Genomic DNA, 17,379 nt, shown 5'->3' on the forward strand with positions numbered 1-17,379 from the left:
ACTTTTAAATCCAATTTCAATTAAATCTATATGCATCCATACAATACACCAACCACTGTTTTGTAGTCTTAATTGGCTATGACTTTTTCAAAGTTGTACCATGCCACTTGACAATAGGCTGAAAGAAGAAATCCTTCTCCAATGGTCATCACTGGCCTTCGTTAGATGTCGGGGCACAATGAGAAGGTATTTGAGACCTTCAACCAATATGGGAAATAATTGACCTTAGCTAGATTGGTGTGCTTTTCTTTTATCTATTGTGAAGGTGCACCATGTATATTTCATTAATGTCCCACCAAACGTGAGGACCTTTTGTGTTAATTTGGAAAAACAATGGCCCGTAAGAGCTACTATATCAAAGACTTGCAATGCAATTTACTCTATCGAGGATTGAGTTTTCCTTCACATGCGATCAAGAGAGGACCAAGTTTTACTTCATTGACGGGATGGGGATTTCGAAGATGATATGCAAACTCCTTTATTTTTGTTCTTCCTATGCTTTGACTTTGATAATTCTATATGATATGGATAATATGTTGACCTTATTTGTCCTTTTTTTAGGGGGACGACGGTTGCCTTGTCTTTTGGAATCTATACCATTAAGGTTTTCCATTTTCGTCTTACATATGAAGAATTTATAAATTACTATTTACTTTTGTAAATTAAAAAGAAGGATTCCAATGTAAAGCGATTCATGAAATTGATGTTTGTAAATGTGAACATTTGGAATTTGCCTAGCAACTCTCAACTTTCAAGTGGCTTCCCAACTTAGGGATTTTACTGTTGTTTTCGGTCATAAGTTTTGTTGGGTTTAATTTCTACTATTTTGCAACAATCTGCTTTGCTCTTTTGTATGTTATCAAAATGATGAATTTCCTTGGGGGAGGGGGAAGGGGGGAGAGCAAGGGAACATGGTATGGTGGGGTGGGAGGGGGTGGGTGGGGTGGGGTGGGGTGGGGTAGGGAAGGGTAAGGTTCCAGGAGGTGGAAGAGGGGAGAGAGTGAAAGAGGATGGATTGTTGCATGAAGTGGGGGTGCAAATGGTTGTCACAATGATGGTGGTGGGAGTGGTGTAAACTAGATGAATTTCATAAGGATTGGTAATTGGGTTATCTTTGTCCGATTAAAAGGGCATGTAAAATCTCTTTTTCTCTTTCTACCTTCAGTAAACTCTTGCATTTGGATTTTTATCTATAATTCGAAAACAAAGTTGGCATTGATGAAAGACTTGATAAAATACCAAAACCGGGGTGCATGAAATTGAAACATTTGCAAATATGTAAATTTAGATCGGTATATAATTAAAAGTATAAGTGTTTTTTGTAGAGGAGTGTGGCTCTTGTAGGTGCATGATGGCTAATGAGAAAGTGCACAATAAAGCGTTGATAGAGATGTCATTTTCGATTTCACGAAAGGTGGGCAGGTCATTTAATCCCTATGTGCCTGAGTGAAAAAGTTATAGTATAGTCAGCCACATAAACCATTTTCCCTAGAAGCATACTCCAAACATAATTTCAGAACGTGCCAGTGTCATCTATGTTAGTGGGGAAAAAAAAAATCATCTCCCTTCTGCCGAAAACAAAGCCTCATCTAACTGACCATGTGATATATACAACGTAGACCAGTCAGATGAAATATAAAAAAATTCCCGCTCAAGAGGGAGAGGGGGGATAAAAGAAAAGAAAAAAAAGTTAAAAGAGTGTTTAGAACGTTTGTGCGCTCGACAAGGCGGGCAAATTGCCCGCCACTTTTCCAGTGACAGAACGGGAATTTCACTTTCCCGAAAGCCAAATGCAAACCTTGACGAAAATTAACGAAAAGAATCGCTTGTTGCCGAGATATACCCGTTAGATTCGTGCCACGTCAGCCCTAATTTCGTCGCACGCGTTGATCCGATCCATTATTCGTGAAGACGAAGGGCAAAGGCCGCAAAATCTAAGGCACGTGTCAAGTCATTCTTGTTTCCTTTATTAATTTACGTCATCAGCCCCAGACCCAGACTCCCCGACCCCATTCCAACATCCACGGGCCACAGCACAGCTAGTTGGTCAATGGCCGTACGTGCGATTTACACCTGTGAACGGTGACGTAATCCTTGCCCGTTGGTTGAACAACTCCAGAAGGAGAGAAGATGGAACGACTTCAGTAAATTGCCCTTAATTTATTTACAAATTACAACTATAGATTCTCATTTATTGCATCACCGAAGGGCGAAGGATGTGTAAACCGGAAGCTGCAGAACGTCACTATTCGAATAGTCCACCTGACAAAATCGTCAAAACGTCAAATATAAGAAACAGTAGAAAATGTTCCCCATTACTGAAGCTATAATTCCGAAAATGCCCTCGTTCAATTAAGCATTATCATGGCATAAATTAAGGAAACGATTTTGGGGGCGTGGCTCATGCGCCAGACATATGGGAAAAATGGCTGCCCCATCCCATGAAAGGCTTCTCCAGCACTCCCATTGGCTGATATACGCACAGGAGCCATTGAGCCATGATCCCTGTAGGAAAAATTTCTCCATAAATTAATTAGTGTAACTCGTTGTATTGATGACTGATATCGAGACAAGCCAGATATCAACGAGGGTAAAAAGAAGGTTAAAAAATGATATTAGAATATTGTGGGAACAAAAATGTGATATCAACGAGTGTAAAGAATGTAAGATAAAAGATATTAGAATCTTGGTAAAAAACGTACGATATGGCTGATCCGATTGGTATTAATATTAATATCAATTTTGATACTGATAACTAAAACCTTCAGTGTCAAAATTAGGTATATAATTCATCCCCCCCACCACCCAAAAAAAAAAAAAAAAAAAAACCAAGTACCAACCTAATTGTTTAAAGATCAAGATCCAATCAATTAATGATCGATTAAGAACACAGATTCAATCAATTAAGACCAAATTGGATTATAACAATCTGATAGTATTAAGGTCAATCTTGATTTCCACTGATTTAGATTAGACTAATTATATATGGGAATTTAGAGTTTAGGGATTGTTTCATATATTTTCTCCGATTATGCCTTATCTAGATCCCGATTCTAGGATTTTAAGAACACATATCCTCCCAAGTGCGCCCAATGACCATGGTGTGTGTCCAAACTTGGTATACATGCAGGGTGCTACTAGCCGTCATATGCACGTTAGGTGAAAAGGATCTGAATACTGTTTTTAAAACCTGATTGAGATTGATTATGAAATAAGAATGATAAAAAATAATTAAACCCACCAATTAAGGATTGATTACCCAAAATCAATTAAAGATGAAACTAATTGATTTGTTATCGATTGGTTTTTCTTTGTGACCGATTACTTAATCAACCGGTTTTTATCTTCGTCCCCAGACTAAAACTTACCAGTTGGCATCTACTACTACTGCTTTCATTAGAAAGGTAAATTGGTCATTCAATTAGAGTGTTTTGGGAGTTGGGACGCACGTTTGACGTTTCAACCTTCAGCTGCCATTCTCGCGTGAGGGTAAAACGGTATATTACTGGACAAGAAGAGGGTATTATAGATATAAATCGGAAAATATTAAAGTAGACGAGGAGTGGGCTCCGGCTAGGTCAGAGATGGTTAAAATGAAAATTAAAGAAAGGAAAAAGAAAAAGTAGACAACTGTTAAAAAAAGAAAAAAAAAAACCAATTTGGCGGACGTGAAAGTGGATTGAATTCCAATTAATGGTATCGTGAGATATCCTCTCTCTCTCTCTATTCTCTCTCTCTTCCTTTAGAATCCACGCTGTTGTCGCTTATCGGCTTACGTTCGGCGCCTTCGCCACACACACACACAGAAAAAGAGATTGGCGGAAGGAGAGAAGATCGGGAAGAGACGGGGCGGCAGGATTTCCTGTTAGAAGGAAGAATCATAGATACAGGTCGGATTTTCATCTTTGGATCTGAACCTGGTACTGGAAACCCTAGACGGAGAAGTTCTTCAGCTTTGGTCGTGGAGGTTTCCCTCGTGTAGATTCGAGCGCGTTGAGGGAGGGAGGTGGGAGTTCTGTACTTTAATTTCTTTATCCTGGTTGCCGATGCTATTGGCTGTTTTCTCATGCCGCCGGAACCATCGCACTGGGATCGGAAGGATCTGTTCAAGGAGAAGAAGTATGACAGGTCGGATGCCCTAGGGTCTGTTGGAAGATGGAGAGATTTTCATCACGGATCCCGCGACTTCGCTCGATGGGGGCCGAACGACTTGCGCCGCCCTCAAGGTGAGTTTCCTACTTTCCTTCTCTTCTCCCTTCCAAAGAAAAGAAAAACAAAAAGCTGTTTACTGTATTTTTTAGGGAAACGTTTTTTTTTTTCCAGGAACCCAGAGTTTCTTCCATGAAGAGCAACTTGGGTTTGCGAACCTGTTATATCCATCCTTTGTCTCTTCCAATCGTTTTCCAATCGTTTTATGTGCTTCGAAATTTGGCAAACCAATTAATTCGAGCATGACGAGGGGGGAACTCGTTTTGGCGAATATGTTCTCTTCTTACTCGTCTTCTTTTTCTTTTCTTACGACCCCATCTTTTTCTTAATTGTTAGATACGTTTTGTGTCTCTTTAGATTTCAAATTTTTTGGCTGGTTTTTTGCACAGATCTAAGTTCCCCCACCCTATGTAAGAACTTATTTCTTGTGACTTTCATGTCCACTTTTCTGGCAAAACTAGTTTTTTTTTTCTTCTGCAAGTTCTTCTGCAGTGTGGTGCTTGTTTTGATTTTGTTCGTGATTTTCCCCTTTTTTTTTTTAAATTATCTTCTGCTGAAGGTCATGGTAAGCAGGGTGGTTACCAGCTATTCTCCGAAGATTCTGGTTATGGATGTACGATTTCGCGCTCTAGTGAGAGAATGGGGGATGATGATATCTGCCGGCCTTCTGCTTCCTTTGCAGAAGTAAAATACGGGCGGAACAGCAGGGAAGGTAAAGGATTCTGCGGTCAGAAGGAATGGAAAGGAGCGCAACTGTGGGAGAGGGAGACGGATGCATCTTTCAGTCCGTCCGGCAGGCAGCATGAGATGAGTTCACAGAGGTCCGTCGATGATCTACTAACATACTCATCTCACCTTCATTTTGACATTGAAAACTCGTCATGTGATCAACTCAACTACAAAGATCACCATGATAAGGTCGGTAGTATCGATGGCTTCGGCACAGGCCACAGACATGACAAAGATCACTCCCTTGGCTCGATCTCCTGGCCCCTGAAATGGACGCGTTCTGGTAGCTTGTCATCGCGTGGCTCTGGTTTCAGCCATTCCAGTAGCAGTAAGAGCATCAAAACCGATTCGGATGAGACAAAGACCGAGTTACAGCGTGGGAAAGTGGCTCCTGCCCGGTTACCTTCTGGGGATGCTTCTGCTGTTGTAAGTTCTGCTGCTTTTGAAGATTTGTGTTCTAGGAAGAAGCAGCGACTTGGATGGGGCCAGGGGCTGGCAAAGTACGAGAAGCAGAAGGTCGATGGTCCTGATGAGACTATTGGCAAGAGTGGATTGGTTTCATGTTCGAACAACAATCATACTATGCATGGTCCTGTTCCAAGCTTCTCTGATAAAAGCCCTAGAGTCACAGGTCTATCAGAATGTGCCTCACCTGCGACCCCCTCATCTGTTGCATGCAGTTCATCACCAGGTATGCGTTTATGTTCCTTTAAATTTTCAATTGGGTTGAAATACGTTTTTTGTTTTTCGACGTCTTCTGTGAAATGTGTTACTTATCTGTTACAAATGTTAATTTTGTACGTCCTCTGATGAGAGTAAATTAATGAAAGGCATATGACCTTTCTGGGTGGTCAGGAGGGTTTTTTCAGGGTGTGTTTTTTTTTTTCTTTCGATTGGAGTTCTCTTCCCATTCTCCATATTGTATTTTCTTGTGGATCCTATTACTAGTAATATTTATATCAAACAATTCCTAACAGATTTTGGACAATTTCATGTTCCATGTGCCTTTGAATCAACAAAGGATAGACATCTGCTGCTAGGTTTCCTGGTAACAGGTCAACCTTTTGTGCATTGTCATAAAGTCTAATTTCTGTTATTTTCTCATTTTGAGGTAAAAGTACTTCCCTTTTTTTTTTTTTTAGGGGTGGGGGTTTGATTTTCTGTAAAATTGAAACTATCCCATTTGGTTATTCAATCAGCCTTCTTTTTTTTAACTCTAAGTTCCTTGTCATCAGGTAATCTGAATGAATCTCTGTAATTGTGTTGTGCATCATTTGTGCTTTATATGGAAAATTCGGGTACCATTCCAGTTGTAGATTTTGATCCAGTCATTATTATCCTGAACTTTCTGCATAGTGTGCACACTCTTTCTGTCTTATACATATACAAGTTTTTTATTCAACCTTCCATCAAAGGGAGTACATATTACCCCTTTCCTATTTTTTCTTGCAACTGGCAAGGTTCTTGTACTGCTTGAAAGGTTCATGTTTCTGCATGAGGTCTCTTGCCTTTTATGTTTTTGGAGTTGTCAAATCTCGACCTGTGCTATTTAGGCTGACCTCAAATTCATGGTTGATAGGTATTGAATGAACTAATTAGGCTATGGTCTGTAGGAAATGGTTGGAAGAATATCGGTATTGGCTGTTCATTACATCTGATGCAGGGTTTATCAAAGTTTTATCTTTAATAGATATATTTGCTTTCCGTTTTCTGAGACAACTGATGTCATGTAAATCCAGAGATTATCAGCTGTGCAGTTGGTGACATGGTCTCTGTCTCTTTAATTTGTTCCTGTTTTCTTGGTATTTCTCAAGAGTTTAGAAGCATGTGAATGCGTTTCACATGTGACTGTTCCTTTTTTTTTTGTTTTTTGCTTTTCAACTGTTAAGTTTTCCCAAATACTTACATTAGTTACTGATGCTAGTGACATACTATCTGCTTTACATCATTGTCTACCAAGTCATTCACCCATTGTGCTACTTGTTTGCTTATTGCTACAGGTGTGGATGACAAACCATACAGTAAGGTAGCAAATGTTGATAATGATATGAGTAATTTGAGTGATTCACCAGCTCAAGGATTTCAGAATTCCCTTGAAGAGTTCTCCTTTAGTCTGGAGAATTTGGAGACCAATCCCATGAATAATTTAAGCTCCCTACTTGCTGATTTGCTACAAGCTGAGGATGCAAGCTCTGGTGACTCTTGTTTTGTGAGATCTACTGGTACGAATAAGTTGCTGCTTATAAAATGTGATATTCTGAAGGCAGTGGAGAAGACTGAATATGAAATTGATTTATTTGAGAGTGAACTTAAAAAGTTGAATTCTGAATCAGAAATTGATGGTTCTTGTTTAAGATTAAGAGGATCAGAATCATTGCAGTGATACCCAAAGATTGTGAAGAAGTATGTGATGCATCTAATATATTACCAAATCCAGCTCTCCTGCTGGTAGCTTCTTCTGGAGATATTTTTGAGGAGAAGTCTATGCCTGACAAGGATAGATGTGCCGGAGTTGGGGTTGAGGATATTTATAGTCCAGGAACTGCTTCATCAAGTTCGTGGAACTGCCATCCATTGAAAATCCAGATTTTTCAGCAGATCTGTTGAAGCATGAGGAGTCTTCTGTAGATTTAGTGGCAGCCAGATCGACAACTGCAGACACACAATGTTTGTTTCTTTCTGGTGTGAAAAAGCCAGCGGTTGTATCTGGGTCAGAGGACACTATTCACCTTGTTGATATCAGTACCACTACTCAGATTTTCAGTGGCTTGAGCTCACGTGGTGGTGCAGAATGTAAATTGCATGCTTCAATATATTCTTCCAATAAAGATACTGCTAGAAAAGCGTTTGAACTATTTAATAAACAGTTGCCCTCTGAGCAACGTCAAGTTGATAATTTGGGAGCTGGTAGTGCCTTGTGCCTACACAAGAGGGCGCTTGTTAAGGAGAAGCTTGCAACAAGGAAATGTTTCCTCAGATTCAAGGAGCGAGTTCTTACCCTGAAGTTTAGGGCATTTCAGCACTTGTGGAAGGAAGACATGCGCTTACTTTCAATGAGGAAAAGCAGGCCAAAGTCTCAGAAGCGGTTTGAATTGACCTCGCGAACAGTGCATGCTGGGCACCAGAAAAATCGATCATCTATCCGCGCTCGGTTTACTTCACCTGGTAAGATGATTCATATCCTATGATCCTGTAACTTTATCTTGCTTAATGAGAAAATGGAACTGAATTAAAGTATCTTCAATTTGAGGAAATTGCTGTAGCTAGCTTTCAAAGCTTAGGAAACAATTTAGAAGCAGTCACTTCTCTGCAGTTATTAGTTCTTGGGGTTTGATTTGCCTAATGTGACGAATACCCTACCTTACATGTTCATGCTATTCATTTCTTGAGATGAATTATTTTTAAAATCTCAGTATTTTTTTCTTTTCTATTGGAGATTTGTCATTTTACTGTCCGTCGTTACAGTTTTAAGTGGAAGTTTATACTCCATAGTCTTGTTTCATGCTTTACGAATTGAGCAAACTATTGCCATGTTGGTTGAGGTAATTTGTTTTAATTTGCTATATCTTCTGAAATTGTCTTTTTCAAGTTTCATCTTGTAAACTGATGTATAAGTCTGTGCATGTTTTTTGTGCGTTTCACTTTAAGTCGTAGTTGTCAAGGTGTTGCCTAGGCGTCCAGGTGCCTAGCCAACTATGGTCAGGTTGTTGGTGTTGCCTTATGTGTTGGCCCCCTCCAACACTGTCTTGATGCCCGTGACAACTATGCTTAAAAAGTTAAGACATTTTTTGTCTCTTCTTCTCCAGCTATGGGACTATTCTAGGGTTTGAAGACTAATGTGGCCCCGATTTAGGTTATGCACACATGGTAAACAATCTTATTTGGTGAGACTGAGGGTATCAATTAACGAAGTAAAATTTATGGTTGGAGGAAGGATGCCATCATTTGTGGATTTCAAGAAGGATTCAGCCATATGAAAAGTTCTTGTGAGGAGTATCATCATCAGTTAGTCCTAAAATGTTTTACTATAGTTATTTTGATGGTGTCTTTTCTTCCCCTCAAGCCAATTTCCAAGGTGAATGTGGGATGCAATCTCCTGACCACAACATTCCAGTGCAGCTGGAACCTTCAATTTTTGCTTTTTGGCACAAGGAAAACTTCATTTTCTTCTGTTGAGTTTGTTAAATATTGAATTTGTTTGCATTCCCACGTCTCTGCCCTTTCCTTCCTCTTTGTTGTCAACTATCATCTTCTATATCAGTGCTATGATTGATAGATTTTGAGATTGGTTTTTGATGTTTGTTCTCTTCTGTATAGCAGATTGCTACCCCCCCCCCCCAAAAAAAAAAAAAAAAAACCCGGAGTTTGTTGGGATAACAATGATCAGATTTGGGCATCTTTGGGGAAAAATAAGAATGCTTTCATGAGAAGAATCTTTACAAAATACAACCTCTACAGTAGAAACATCCACCTATTACCATTTTTTCAGTATTCTAATGTCAAGAACTTGCTAACTGAGAAAAACACACCATGAGTTAGAAGTTCTCATAGAAAGCTTATCTGTGCACCTTTCTTGCAATTACTGCAATTATGTGATCATCTGAGAAAAAGTCTTCCTCAATTATTTAGGATTATTTTGGAGTTATACGGGGATAAGAGATATTGGTCTCTCCCTTGGGGCCTGTGGACGATGGGCAGCCTTTGAGAACATATTCTAACCTCTGATATTTGGATATGTTTCTTCTTTGTGAAGAGTCTTTTTTATTTTCTTGGATATTCTAGATTTTCCTCCTTTTCTTCTACTGTATTTTACTGTATTTTTTTATCTCCTTTCTTTCTATTTGACATTGTCAGGGATTGACCACCTCTATGCAATCATTATGTAAGCTCTCAATGCATATATTAAGTAAAAGATAATTTATTTAGTGGTGCTTTCTGTGGAGAAAATGTAAAATATGTCGAGTATATGGAGTCTTTTGTCCTTGTGAATCCTACGAATGACTCGTTTTTGTCACTCTGGAAAGTTATTATTTATAGATTGTGTAGAAGGATCAGGTGCTTAACTTTATTTAGTTGAACTTTACTGGGAAAAGGGTTATGGATTTGATACCTCGATGATTAATTATCCCGCCAGTTTTTCGATTTACGGAGTTCTGACATGTGGCTTTCGGCTAGTGAATTGTGTCAGTGGTTGATTTCATTCTAAGAAACTCAAAATATTTGCTGCGACTTTTAGTTCATAATGGGATTTTCTGTTTCATCTTCATAGTTTCTGACACTATCCTGGTCTTTTGGTACTGGTGGTTCTTTGGTTGTCTCTGCTCAAACATGTTGGCTGCCCTACATAGTCTGTCCTGCAATTTTGTTACTGAGAAAATATTAATTGTTGGCATTAATAGTTGTCATCCTTAGTTGATCAACAATGTTACTATTTAATGGATCTTCCGTTGTTGGACTCTCAAGGGTGCCTAATGAAACAAGATAACTTTTGAATATTATGTAATTTACTTTCATTTCATGGTAATCGACTTTCATGATTCCAGTTTCAAATTCCCCTCAATGTAGCTATGAATGCAGACTCAAACTGCAAGAAGTCTATTGAAGTTCGTCATCTCAAAAGTGTTTTTTGTGGAGTTGTAACAACAGACCATTCCTGGAAATGGGTGTGTTTTCCTGTGGTGGATGAATTTGCTTGTGGGAAATATGGCTTTTTAAGATCATCTCTTCTGCCCAGTTGTGCTTTGAAAAGATCATGCACTTGACTACTCACTCATTCTAGTTGTGTCTTAAGAGCGTCATCAATATAATTGAGATACAGGCATTTGAAAGATGGATTTATGGTATCGATGCTATATGCTATTACTAGTTCAATGGTTGTACCAGTTGATCCAAGATCTTTGAGATTGTTAGTAATGGTTTTTGGCTGTTCTAATGATGGATAATTAGATGCATGGCTTGAAGTTTTGAGAAACTTACCCCATTTCATGTTCAACAAAATCTTGATTCCAGACTTTTTTTTTTTTTTTTTTTGTTGCTTGGGAGAATAACAGTGTCATAGGCCTGAAACTGCTGCTTCTGATTAGAGGGCACTCTTGCATCAGATTTCACACATTGAACATGTCATCTGAGATGATTCTAAATTTGCAATTCTTCTCTGCTTGCTTCTCTAGGGAAAATTGCAAGATGCGAGTTCAACAACTGAATGTGTGTGTGCAATGCTTTTATGTTGTCTGAAAACATTACTGGTGGCTTTTATAAATGGATTAGTGGTCATTACATAACTGAGTAAAGTCATTCAATTGTCAAAGATGGTTTATGAGACATTACTACTGCCTGGATGTTTCACATGTGATTGATTATACGGTAATCTAGGCTTATAGGGCTGCAGTGGGCTTGGGATTTTAAGACATCAAAATTTATCATAGACCCAGGATATCGGATATGGTTTTTAACCTGGATGTGGACCTGTGAATATATGTTATGGTCGTCCTTCTGTAATCTGTATGCTGAAATAATTGTGATGGTATGGCTAATCCTTGTTATGGGCTTCTTGAACGTTCTCCTGTAATATGTATCTGAATCTAATATATCTGCTGCTAGTGGAGGTGGATGAAATAAGAATGTTAGATCATATAGGCCAAGCTGATTCCTCGGAGATGCTGGACTAACATTTAGGCATGAAGCTATCGATGTATTGCAGGGTGCTCTTTGACTGGTGTAAAATCCCTCCCCTTTTTAACACAACTGGTGTAACAAACTTCATAGGGTAGAAATCTGATTTTGGCTTTCCTCAAGGGTAAAGCTCATTTCCCACCCTTTGTGACTTAATCATAATCGAAAAAATTGTTTCAACAGCATTTTCCTTGGTTCTGAAGCTTTTCAAAGTTTTTAGGCTTTGTTTTGAGAACTTTCAAGCTACTAGTGGATGTCATTGTTTATAGTAATTCAGGCTTTTTTTTTTAAGTTCTAAATGTACCTTGGTCAAAATTATTATTTTGTCCAATATGCTTTTTTTTTTTTTTTCATTTGTATAACTTGTGTTGTAAATGGTTCTGTTTGTTTTGTTGTTGAAAATGCTTCAAGGTACTTTTTCTTTGGTTGTGAATCTCATCTTTCCTCATTTTGATATGCCACAGCAGGTAATTTGACACTGGTCCCTACCACGGAGATACTAGATTTTGCCAACAAGCTGCTGGCAGATTCCCAAATTAAGCTTTACAGGAATAGTCTGAAAATGCCCTCTTTAATCTTGGATGAGAAGGAGAGGAAGCTTTCCAGGTTCATTACAGGAAATGGATTAGTTGAGGATCCCTCTGCTGCTGAGAAGGAAAGGTCAATGATCAATCCATGGACTTCTAAGGAGAAGGAAATTTTCATGGAGATGCTTGCCACAGTTGGTAAGGACTTCAGAAAAATCGCGTCTTTTCTTGAGCACAAAACAATTGCTGATTGCATTGTGTTCTACTACAAAAACCAGAAATCAGAAAGCTTTGAGAAGATAAAGAAAAGATTGGAAATGAGAAAGCAAGTAAAAATTTACCCTACAAATACTTACATGGTGACATCAGGAAAGAAGTGGAATCGAGAGGTTAATGCAGCCTCCCTTGATATGTTAGGAGCAGCTTCTGTGATAGCTGCTCAAGCCGATGAAAGCGTGAAAGCTCATCAGACTTGTGGGGAAAAGTTGTTTTCAGGGGGTTTTTATGGCTACAAAACATCTCGTGGTGATGATGCTGGTTTGGAAGGGTCGAGCAGTTTTGATATTATTGCGAATGAGAAAGAAGCGGCAGCTGCTGACGTGTTAGCTGGAATATGTGGTGCTCTATCATCTGAAGCAATGAGCTCTTGTGTTACAAGTTCTGTTGACCCAGGAGAGGGTTTTCAGGAGTGGAAGAGCCAGAAGCAAAGCTACAGAAATAGTCAACCTTTGACACCTGAAGTTATGCAGAATGTTGATGATGAGGAAACTTGTTCAGATGATAGTTGTGGGGAGTTGGATGCAGTGGATTGGACCGATGATGAGAAGTCCATTTTCATCCAGGCACTGAGAAGTTATGGTAAGGATTTTGCAAAAATTTCCCGTTATGTCGGGACAAGGTCTAGAGATCAGTGCAGAATCTTCTTTAGTAAGGCTCGGAAGTGTCTTGGCCTGGATGTGATCCATCCTGGGCCAAGCAATGATGGAATGCCAGTTAGTGATACGAATGGAGGAAGGAGTGACACTGAGGATGCTTGTGTCGTGGAGATGGAGTCTGCCATTTGCAGTACTCAATCATCCTCCAGGATGGATGTGGACTTGCAATTGGACATGGATGCATCTGCGAATGCAGGGATCACTAACTTGCAGACTGACATGGATGAATCTATTGAGAAAAAACAAATGGAGCAATCAGAACATGAGGATTCTGAGAAGGGATTGGGAGCTGTTGTTGCTGAAGATGATCAGGATGTGCCAGATTGTAGTTTTGATGGTGACATCAAGTCAGTAAAACTGGAGGCAGGTGAGGTTAGTGCAGCTCAAAATGTTACATTGGTTGATGATGCTGTTAAAGTAGAGGTTCCATCGAGATCTGAGCAGCTTGTGGGGGTTCAAGGAAGTCCTGATTTGACTGTTAAGAAAGAACGTGGAAAAGAATCCACTCAGATAACCATTGCTTCTGTGGATGAACCTGTAAGTGCTGGAGGAACAAATCGTATTCAAGGAGGATTGAAATTGAGTTCTACAGTTGACCTCCATGCCGAATCAGCTGCTGCCGAGCATGTAACGTGTTCAGAGGGATCACAACCTGCAGTTTCTGAAAATTGCCTAGATGATAGAAGACATGCCAAGGCTAGTGCAGATAAAAATAACAATGCAATTACTTCATGTCGCGTTCCATCAGATTCTGCAAATAACAATGTTTCTGGCATTGTGGAGGATAGAAACGTTAATCCTTGTTCGACTTCCAGCGTACATAAGGTCTCTTTGGAGCTTCTTTCATCTGTTCACAAGCCTCAGATTATATCATGGCCACAGAAGGAGAACTGTCCTGTGTCTGCAAGTTTAGCATTGCTGGATTCTTCTGTTGTCCATACCGAGGATCATACCAGGCAGCCAATGTCATCGTCATCATCAATTCTAAATGTCGAGGAGCATGAAAACAAGCAGCGACTGAGATCTGCGAATACAGATATCTACCATCAGTATCTGTTGGGGCAGTCCTTGAATCGGGTTGACATGTCACAGATACTCAGAGGCTATCCTCTCCGTGTGTTGAACAAGAAAGAGGTGAATGGGGATGTTGACAACAAAAGCTATGGGAAGTCCTCCATGGTTCATAGTTTATCAAAGATTAGCAGAGATCAACATTCACATCAGTATTTAGTGCAGGACTTGTATCATGAGAAATGCAATGGTTCAATGCTTCCCCACACAGTGGCTGAGCTTCCTCTTCTGTCAAGAACTCAAGAACAGTCCCTGAATGATCATCCAAGGCCCCATTCTTTGAGTAGCTCAGATACAACAGAACAGTCACGGAGGACTGGTGATGTGAAATTGTTTGGTCAAATTCTTAGTCATCCCTTGCCTTTGCAGAAGCCAAATCCCACCAGTCAAGAGGGTGAAAAGAGTTTGTCTCCTGAAACTAATGGCATGTCATTTAAGTTACAAGTCACTCCTGATAAAGGGGTTGATGGTGCTTCAGTTATGTCTAAGGTCGACCCTGGCAAGTATTCAGGCTCGGACGATTTCCTCAATATGAGTTATGGTTTTTGGGATGGGAGTCGGATACCAACTGGGCTACCATCATTGCCAGATTCTGCCATTTTATTGGCAAAATATCCTGCAGCATTTGGAGATTTCCCAACATCCTCATGCAGGGTTGAGCAGCATCCACTGGCTCCAGTTGTGAAGAGGAATGATTGTGTGTCAGTTTTCCCGAGTAAAGATGTCAGTGGTAGTGGGATGCTGCCCGATATTCAAGGGTACAGGACCTATGATGGAGCAAAAGTGCAGCCATTTCCAGTAGATATGAAGTGCCATGATGTGTTTTCAGAGATGCAGAAACGGAATGGTTATGAGAGTGTGCCGAGCTTTCAACAGCCAGGGAGAGTAGTTGGAATGAATGTCGTAGGGGGAAGCATCTTGGTGGGAGGAAATTGTACAGGGGTTTCGGACCCAGTTGCAGCCATGCAAATGCATTATGCCTCAGCCGAACGGTATGGTGGGCAGGCTGGAAGCATTAGAGAAGAATCTTGGAGACGGGCAGACTTAGGCAGGTAGAGTAGAAAGGAGGAGCAGCAGCAGCAGCAAATAGCAAGGTCATCGGTAGGTGGTCGAAAGGGGGCAATTTCTTTGGTCCTTGGTGGCGCTGAAGAAGTTAATTCTGTTTTAGGCGACATTGTACAATAGTTTTTGTTAAACCTCAAATCAAATGGAACGAAAGGAAGATATCCATCATCTCATTCATGGAAAAAAAATCTTAGGAGCTTTGTATTATGCCACCATTGTATTTTGTTGTATTCGATGCAAGATACAGAAAAATAATCTGGAAAATTTTGTGGGGAGGAGCTTAGCTGGGTCACTGGCATCACTGTGCCTCACTCTTTGGATCTCCCCAATGTTCATGCTATTCATTATTGCTGCAGTATGAGACAGCGCAGGAACCATGAATTATCATTGTACATAGTTCTTTTTTATCCTTTTTAAGAGCTTAAAGACAGTGCAGGAGCCATGAATTTCTAGTCATTCGAATGACACTCAGTGTCACCTTCCCCTTTCCTTTTTCGCTCCAATTTCTCTCAATGATCTTCCTGTACTGCGAGAATTGTTGCAGAGAGAAAAGCTTGTTAATGGAGACTGGTATGATTGTTGAGCATCTTCTGACTTTGGTGGTTTTAATTCTATAAAGCGTCTTATGACCGTAACTTGTTAGTCTCCCCCGCTATATGCTCTCTCTGAACACTACTGCTTCCTGTGTGATTCCTTTGTACGCTTTAGTTGTTGCAGTTGCAGAATTTTCTGGCATCTATTTCTTCGGACGCTGGTGGACAAAAGCTTTGCCACGACTCACGTGCATTTGTTAGCTATTGGGACCAAAGGCCAGTAACGGTGGACCCACTTACGTATGGATCTGGGCCCCATTAAGCAGGTAACCGTTGGATATACCGACAATTTTGGGGGAAAATTGGGACTGCATTGCCTAGCGTAGATAAAGCTTACTTTAGTGGTCCCACTAGTCCATCTAATTCTTTCGATATGGCAAATTGATGTTAAAATTTCCCACTTGGCAAACACTATTTGAGAAGAAAATTGAAACCGAAATCGTTTATCAAGATCGAATCGAGTTGTTTACATAGAAATCGTAAAATTGTTTAGTAAATGGTTCAATTATGATTTCAAGTTTCAGGCCGATTAGTTAAACGGGTTGAGATCGAATCAAGCTGTTTAACCTGTGGTTTCAAATCGAATTGAAATCGTAAAAATCAAACCGTTTAAACCATCAAAATGGATTTGATTAACCTGTTTAAAGATTAAGTAAGGTGGTTGCAAAATATCATTAGTACCTCATTTGATTCAAAGATTGATTGCTGCAAGCCTGTAAGTAATTTTAGAGGTAGCTTGCTCATTGTTTGGAATGCCGATTAAATTAATCCAACGCACTAAGTAGAATGAAAATGCAATTTTTACTTATACCATGGCATATTAAATATATATTTTCTAATATTATAACACATTATTTTGGGGGAAGGGAGAAGAAGAAAATCCCTGCTATAAGCATTACTTATTGACTTGTTAGATGCGCTTGAGACTATTTTCTATCAAAATATTTTCTTTTGCTTAATTATTTGGTTGTTTTGACAAAGCATAATGGTTTGCATTTCACATTCTCAAGATTGAATCATTTATCATCAAAAGAAAATCTTAGTAAACATGCGAATAAACTAACAAATCGATTGCTAACTGTTTAGAAACCATATGGAATAAATCAAAATCGAAACCGTTTAAAATCGTGAAACTAAAACCGTTTAAAAACTGTGAAAATCGAAACCGTTTACTAAATGATTGCGGTTTTAGAAAGTACAATCGTTTAATAAATAATACGGGTTATGGTTTCAATCAAAATATATGTGAATCAAATTGAACCAAATCATTTAAATCAAAACCAAACCAATTAACATCCTTAATTTAAAGGTGTATGGTTAATCTGTTTACATGACTTGAGCTGCATTCAATATTTCACGTCATAGGTTTTTAGGCAGCCACGTAGGTTTATTGAGTCAGACAATATAAAGGTAATGATAAATCATTTTTAAATTATCTTAAAAATCTTTTTGACCTTTGAATTAAAAGAACTTGTACTATCTTCAAAACACCAGCTCCAGCTTTCAGTCTTGAATGGTTATGGGTAATGGAGATATGGATGTGACTCATTCAGTGCTTATAGCCAGCCCCCAATCTTT

At 39.4% G+C, this 17,379-nt stretch overlaps 2 protein-coding genes across 4 annotated transcripts; both read left to right on the forward strand.

The window, feature by feature from the left end:
* The first annotated feature begins 3,730 nt into the window (after positions 1 to 3,730).
* On the forward strand, positions 3,731 to 7,321 carry LOC122094676. Of its 2 annotated transcripts, none has more exons than XM_042665258.1 (3): positions 3,731 to 4,226; positions 4,769 to 5,629; positions 6,939 to 7,321. In XM_042665258.1, exons 1-3 carry the CDS (start codon positions 4,067 to 4,069, stop codon positions 7,319 to 7,321), a joined length of 1,404 nt encoding a protein of 467 aa, XP_042521192.1. In that variant the 5' UTR covers positions 3,731 to 4,066. The 2 variants fall into 2 exon arrangements, with proteins under 2 accessions (XP_042521192.1, XP_042521193.1); XM_042665259.1 differs by having other exon boundaries at positions 4,089 to 4,226; positions 4,783 to 5,629.
* A 646-nt stretch (positions 7,322 to 7,967) lies between these two features.
* Positions 7,968 to 15,664, forward strand: LOC122094675. 2 transcript variants are annotated; one of them, XM_042665256.1, is made up of 2 exons: positions 7,968 to 8,103; positions 12,075 to 15,664. In XM_042665256.1, the coding sequence occupies exons 1-2, from the start codon at positions 7,977 to 7,979 to the stop codon at positions 15,197 to 15,199; spliced, it is 3,252 nt and encodes a 1,083-aa protein (XP_042521190.1). In that variant the 5' UTR covers positions 7,968 to 7,976; the 3' UTR covers positions 15,200 to 15,664. The 2 variants fall into 2 exon arrangements, with proteins under 2 accessions (XP_042521190.1, XP_042521191.1); XM_042665257.1 differs by having other exon boundaries at positions 7,975 to 8,103; positions 12,078 to 15,664.
* The last annotated feature ends 1,715 nt before the right edge of the window (positions 15,665 to 17,379 follow it).

The sequence above is a fragment of the Macadamia integrifolia genome, chromosome 12 (genome assembly GCF_013358625.1).
Source record: "Macadamia integrifolia cultivar HAES 741 chromosome 12, SCU_Mint_v3, whole genome shotgun sequence".
Taxonomy (NCBI): Eukaryota; Viridiplantae; Streptophyta; class Magnoliopsida; order Proteales; family Proteaceae; genus Macadamia; species Macadamia integrifolia.